At 38.1% G+C, this 7,253-nt stretch overlaps 1 protein-coding gene across 1 annotated transcript in view; it reads left to right on the plus strand.

The window, feature by feature from the left end:
- Positions 1-6,866, plus strand: part of ACER3 (alkaline ceramidase 3) — a 175,761-nt gene extending 168,895 nt beyond the window's left edge. Inside the window, exon 11 of the mRNA XM_059411426.1 lies at positions 474-6,866. Within this exon, the coding sequence (XP_059267409.1) occupies positions 474-527 (54 nt within the window). The 3' untranslated portion in view covers positions 528-6,866. The remainder of the gene's footprint in view (positions 1-473) is intronic.
- The last annotated feature ends 387 nt before the right edge of the window (positions 6,867-7,253 follow it).

The following is a 7,253-nucleotide window of genomic DNA, read 5'->3' on the forward strand; positions in this document are numbered from 1 at the left end:
TGTGTGGGTGTGTTGGGAGAGGCTTGGTGTTGGGAGGATGGGTCCCAGGTGGAAGAAGGGGGTGGCGTGGAAAGGTAGTAGACAGAGTACAAACTTTGGAACCAGATGCTTTTGAATCTTGACCAGGTCTTCCACGTACTGCTTTATGACTTTGGGCAAGTCTGTTCTTTTTAAGCCTCGGGTTTTTTCAACAATAAAATGGAGCTGTCAATAGCTACATTACAGAGTTGTTTTAAGAATCTGAGATGATTAAAATGCCCAGCTCCATGCCTGACAAAATAGAAGTTTAATCCATTTAAATAAATTAAATAAAAATAGTTTCTGAGATCTGGTGCAAGTCTGGAAAGACTATGCCATATTCAGGCTACTAATACCAGGGTAGTTGTTAGCACATCTAGCTCCATAGGTTCTTTTTCAGGCATGACATGCGGTAGTTACCTTCTTTCATTTTTCCCTAACTTGTTTCCAAACAGTTTCTCTTCGGAATCTGGCCAGTGATCCTGTTTGAGCCTCTCAGGAAGCACTGATGAATTATTCCACCAAGAAAACAAAAAAGCACCTACCATAGACCTGGCCAAATGAATAAGGAAATCCTTAAAGATCTACACATTCAAATATATTATGACCATCAGAGTAAAGAGTGACTTTCTGGGTAATGCTGCCAGTCACGCAGAGAATAAGGAATGGGGCATGTTGGATGTTTAGCTTGTGTCTTTATCTCATTGTCCTTCTCCTCCTCACCCTCACTCTAAAATGTTTTTTTTTTTTTTTTTAAAAAAAAAACAGACATGATGTGTGTGTATATACTCAAATGCTGGAAAAATAAGGCTTTTCTTAACAGGTTAACAGTTTGTGTGGATCATAGGAAATTGACCTCCTTCCCTTTTTTGATAAGGGTTGCATGTGAATTATATTTGCTTAATATTTGATTAAATTATCAAAACAGCTAAGTATCGGAAAACCCCATATCCAGATGGCCGGCTGTGGAACCGGCACTTAGCAGTGTAAGCCTTGATTTATATTCTTGTCATAGTAACCTAATGAATGATTTTCCAAGATGAAAAATAGTTCTGATAGTTCTTCACTGTCTGCCTTCGTGCTAGTCAGTATGTCATAAGCAAGCTCCGTCCTGCTGCTAGGTTCCATACTTGCCATAGGCCAGATTTGCAGTGGGCTCTGAGGAGTCTGTGCATGGCCACAGCCAATCAGAGTGCATGGGTCATCTTATAATATTTACGAAGACCATGAGGACACTTGTAGCATGTTATACTTCCGGCCAGTTAAGGGTGGTTTCTCAGTTTTCTTTGATCTTCGCAGATCTTTAAGTTTCACTGGTATTATGGCTAGGCAGACATGACTGGTGGTCTGGCCTATTCCCCATATTCCATCCTCTCAGCCTAACTTATTTGAAGTTACCAGTGAATATTGTTATACTCTGACTTTAAATTATGCCATCTTTTCCGGTTTTCCGAGAGGCTATGGTTATGCCCAGGGGAATGTTTCAGGTTAACTAGAGCGGAAATGATCAGGATCCTTTTTACCTAAAGCTTATTGGAATATCTGCCCCTTCATTTTTTAAAGGAAATAGATATGAGTTGAGAACCGCTCTAACTTACTTGAACTTGTAACAGAACTCACCAAAATTAAAGTGCTAAGAAATGGCAGTGAAATATCATTGTAAGGCAGCTAGTTCTAATTTAGCTTTGAACATACAACAAATTGAATCACTTTTCACAAACATAACACCTGTCCAGAGTAAAAACCTGATTTGGCCCCTTTGCTGATGTATCACCGTATTTGTAGCTCCATACCATTTGGTATTTTTGCAACTTTTTCCTGCTCATGCATTATAAAATCCAGATTGTTTTTACCACATGGTGACATTGACTCAGATTAAATCCTGAAGCTACAACTTCAAAAGGAGAATCTTTTTTTCTTCTTATACAAAGGTATAAAATACTGCTATCATTTCTCCAGTATGTAATAAGTCTCCTTGGTACAAATTTAAAACCTATACAAATTTTGTTTTTCTTCACCTATTAGCCTTAGTTTTAGTCAGAATACTATTTTCCTTACCTTAGTGTGCCAGCATGCCATCAGGCAGATAAGTCTGCCTACTTTTATGATCTTCCAGCAAGAAAAACACTTGCCAAAATAAATCTAAAGAACTTTGGTTGTGTCTTAAGAAAATCTAAATCTAAGTTGTTCCAACACACAGCCCGTAAGACTGTTCTTTTGCCACAAGATTCTGACTTCTGGCTACATGTCATGTGCCATCTTACATTTTTTAAGTAAGTTCATTTGTTTCATACCATTGTCTTTTTGTACTTTTCTTTCAAGATAAACTTCTGTGTAAAGAATTTATATATGGCAACAAAGACACAGCCTTCTTGACAGTGCAGCTAGGTGTGTGCCACGGAGTTTCTGTGTATCACAGTCAGATGAGGTATGGAGAGCTGCCCCCACTGGGGTCCTTTCCAGCAGCTTGCTGAATGGGCAGTTCAGCTGCCACCCCCCTGGAGTTGCTTGAGGAAGGTTGTTTAACACCTCCGTGGAGAAGCATGGGCACCACTGGATGACTTGTAATGCTGTGGCCGGTTTTTCAGAGACCCTTGTTTCTGCTGTAAAAACAGCAATGTGAAAGCAGAAACGATCTTAGAAGTGTTGAAAGGAAAGCAGAGACAATCCAGACTCTTAACTCTCCAAGTTAGTCTGTGCCTCTTATGTGGCTCTCCTTTTAGCGGCCTAAGTATTTGCACACTCCAGACTTTGTTTCTGTGCCATAGTGAGTATTATGGAAATACTGCTGACCTTCAGGATATCACTAAATCGAATTTATTACAATGGCTTTATTTTTCCCTTCTAGGATTATGGGTGGGCATTATAGGGTTTGATTAGTACCCCCTTCCCTTTATTTTCTTGGCAGACTTCCTGAACTAGAGTATACAAAAAACCTGTTTTCTGCTGAGCAAACAATTGTTTGTTTACATATCATCTGATATGGAAGGCATTCCTCTGCGAGCCCTATACCAAAATACCTTTCAGAAAATACTGATACCTTAAGAGGATATGAAAGAAGCAGTTTGCTTGCACATCTTAATATCCTGCCATTTTCACAGAAAATTGAAAACAACTTGCCTTTTTTTTTTTTTTTTTTTTAAAGAAAAACTATATGAAAGGTGGTTGTACTAATCTGGTTGGTCACTCTACCCACCCCTTCCCACCTTGGTGCTTTCACGAAATGTTGCCAACACCTGAAGTAATCTCTTTTATCCATAAATTGATGATTGGTGAGAAGTTGATGAGAAACATTCATTTTTTAATAATTTAAAATGAGAACCCCAAATACTGGTACTTGGTGTAGTAGAATTAGATAAAATAATGTGGTTTACCCTAAATGCACAATTTCCAGGACTGTTAAAATAGGCTTTCCTTACACTAAGAAAGTTTTTCTTATACTAAGGAGAAGGAGGTAGGGGTCAAGAAAAGAAAAACTTTAAGTACACAACACATGAAAATCTTTAAATACCTGAAAAAACTAAGTTCTATTAAAGATTTTATTTTTGGGGCACCTGGGTGGCTCAGTTGGTTAAAGCATCTGCCTTCTGCTCGGGCCATGATCCCAGGGTCCCGGGATCAAGTCCCTCATCAGGCTCCCTGCTCAGTGGGAAACCTGCTTCTCCCTTTCCCTCTGCTGCTCCCCCTGCTTCTGCTTCTGCTCTCTCTCTCCCTTTGTCAAATAAATAAATAAAATCTTTTTTTTTAAAGATTTAAAAGTCTTTTAAAAAAAGATTTTATTTTTAAGTAGTCTCTATACCCAATGTGAGACTCAGACTTACAACCTCAAGATCAAGGGTCACATATTCTACTAATTGAGCCAGCCATGTGCCCCAAAACTATGTTGTTGTTTTAATGCCAACTCCTTCAGAATTTAGCCAGTGCCCCTTAAAGTGTAATGACTTAGCTTAAGGTTTTCTTATGAGTTCTCTGGGTTCCGTATTACTTTGCTCTTGAAAAAAATTTTTGCTAAGTTGAACAGTTTTAGCTCTCAGTTCCACATTTACATGATAGAAGGAATTGTTTTAACCCTGTGGTTTATGATGCATTACTAGATAAGTATTTATATTAAACTGATGTTTGAAAGAGAGTCAGTTACAATTGGAATTTGCAAGTATGCGGCAATTTATAGATCTACCTGTGTCTTACATTTTGCATCTTATCAGTGCCATAATATAGTTTGATGACTTTGTCTTATTTTTTAATGTCTAAAATTACAGCTTATTAACTAAATATTCAGAAGTAATGAGTAAAATTTGGCTAAAAGTAAACCCCTTTGTAGAGGGGGCTATAAAGTGGAAAAAAAGTCACAACCCATCTGAGTGGGTTAAAAAATGCTGTTTTTTAAACTGTTGGACTTCCTTTAAGAATAAGGAAACTTTTAAATGTCTAACTGTAGTTGCTAAATGAGAAGTTGGCAGTTTGCTGAGGTTTATGTGAGCATGTTGCTTGACTTAACATTTTCTCCTGTTGGGGAGGAAAAAAACCTCTCCTCTACACTCTTAAATCCAGTAGTTAGGGGCCATGAATTAAACTGATTAGCAAGAGAAAATGTAGATTTTATTCACATCTGTACTCAAAAGTGTGACTCAATGAGGCAGAATTCAGGACTCATTTGCCATCTTAATAAGGGGAAGGGAGAAAGGGCACTTAGGGGAAAACAAATGTCTTTCAGAAAGGATAAATGGGGTCTTAGGAGAAAGAAGGGAGATATGACAGTTTTGTGACAATGTCTGCTTAGTTGTGGTACCAGAAGTCCCAGGGAGATTTGTAACAGTTGAGCTCTTGGGAGAGGTTCTCCTTTTAGGCAGATAAGGGGAGTTCAGAAAAGCCTCTTCCTGCATCTGTTGACTCTCAAGTGCGCTTAGCTCAAAATAATTGTTATGCCACAGTGGTGTGTTCTGGACCTCTTTATTTCCCCGTTTAAAATTTCCCAAGGTGTATCAAGGAGCAGAAGCTGAGATAGTGGCTATGGAGAAAGGATTCAGGTTAGAAGCTGGGAGGTAAGAGAGATGCAAAGGGAAAGAAGGCTTAGATTTATGGAGAAAGAAAAGGAAAAAAACTAGTAGTTGGAGCAGATTATAAACTCAGTTTCTTGAGTTCAGAAAGCAGTCAGTCCAAATGATTTCTAGATGAAATGGCAGAGTCACGATGGCAGTGGCAATGTCACATGGGTATTTCCTGGAGCTCAGAGGACCATGTTCTGGTGAACTTCCTGAGTGGCCTAGACTGTTGGAATAAAGCCTTTCAGGGTCCCTTCAGCTTGCAGGGCTTTAGGAAACAGGCAGTTCTAGTTCTTAGTGGTGCCAAGTCAGGAGGGTAGAAAAAAGTTGGAAAGGTTACTGACAAAATGCACAAGGTTGCAGGATTCGGCTTTCAGAGAGGTGAAAATAGCTCAAAGACAATGAACAGGACTAGAATCTGATAATCCACAATGGTGGGCTATAGTTTTCCATTGAAACACAATTTCTCTGAAATCACCCCCACTTTTATCAAAGATAATTAAGGTATGACTATTTTTGTTTACAAAACAAATCGTCTCATTAAACTTGGCCTGATTGTTTATGTAAATGTAGCAAGGATAGTAATTGACAACATAGGCCTTCTTAAGTTTGTTTTGCTGGAACTTTTATTAGGATACTCAGATTGGACTTTTAAAAGGCTCAAGGCTAGCAGAATTTGCCATCAGACTTCACTTGCAGTACCCACAGATTCGGATGAATTCCTTCTCAAGGTCCCCAACCCTCCTGGGCCTGCCAGAAGGTAGCTTTCCTCACTCACCTATAAGGCTGGGAATTCTGTAAGCCAGGTGCCAGGTGGGTTTTCCAGGAAGGTTCCTTAAAGTCCACCTTTGTTTCTTAAGCCTGGTCATCTCTGATGCTATGCACACTGTTCTCATACATGACACTCCAGTCAAAGCCTAATATAACCAGTGTTTATATATATAACCTAATACAACCAGTGTTTCTAATTGTGTCCTGTTATAAGAAGAACAAATTCTTGCTGAACTTACTCAAATAACTATATTGCCATGGAAATAACATTCAGGAGGGTTTCCAAATTTTGGATGGATCAGGGAGGGAGAAAAGATAAATATTTTGTTTTTGTTTACAAAGGCATAACCTACTAAATTGCTGTAAGTATAGATAGCTTAAGAGAAAGAGGGTTCTTAAACCCAGAAAATGAAACATTAAAGAACCAGCAATATTCTGAGTAAAGGTCATAAAAGAAATCATAATCATTCTTTATCAATCTACTCAGTGCCATGTGATAAATTTGGGTTTTTCTTGATTGGGGGTTCTATGAACCTATGAACTTTTCTGTTTGTTCTAGAAATCATTAGTCCAGGGTATGATCTTAAAATTACCTAAACAATGATATCAGAAACCTGTTCCCCAGAGTACATGCTCTAATCTTACTGTGGATCCCTGAGACAATCCTTTTTTGTTGAAGATTAAACTTGCAGCTGATTACAAGAATTTTCAGGAAAACATCAGAGTAAGATAATACATATGAGCGACAAAAGGCTTTAAATGGCCATGGTTAAAGATTTGATGAGAGTTCTTTATAATGTAGTTGACAAGGAAATTTAGTTGTCTCTGTGATATTTAACATTTTAAGATAACTGGAGTCATCATTGATCACATTCTACCAGGACATGGATAGCTATGACATTGCAAATTTCCAATAATTCAAGAAACTGTGTCCTTTTAACAGGGGATTTTACCTCTAGTTTTGTATCCATATACTATTAACCTCATTTCTTTAAAAAAAAAAAAAAAGATTGTAAATAAACACTTTCAGTCTTAGTCAGTTTGCCCACATGAATAAGGTATTCCCCCTTCTTTCTCTCCCCTCCGCCCTCTGTCCCCTGCGCTTTTCTGCAGACCCTTTACAACTTTGTGCCCATGTGGGATTTCGTCCTTTCCTCATCCTCATTCTGGAACAACCTTTAAGCAACCTCTGTGCAACTACTTGAGGACAAAATTGTTGTTCTTATTTCCTTAACAAAAACACATCTTTTATTTCTTTCAGGCCTTTGAGATTGCATCCCATCTTTATTGTTTCTAGTATTTTAGACTTACGTGGGTTGATTGACATTCTTAGCCATTAGTAACCTAAATTTCTAAGTGAAAATGAGGAAGTCATCAATTGTGAACTGTCACATATCAGCATTTTGTAAATTAGCATGTTTA

Source organism: Mustela nigripes, chromosome 1 (genome assembly GCF_022355385.1).
Source record: "Mustela nigripes isolate SB6536 chromosome 1, MUSNIG.SB6536, whole genome shotgun sequence".
Lineage (NCBI taxonomy): Eukaryota > Metazoa > Chordata > Mammalia > Carnivora > Mustelidae > Mustela > Mustela nigripes.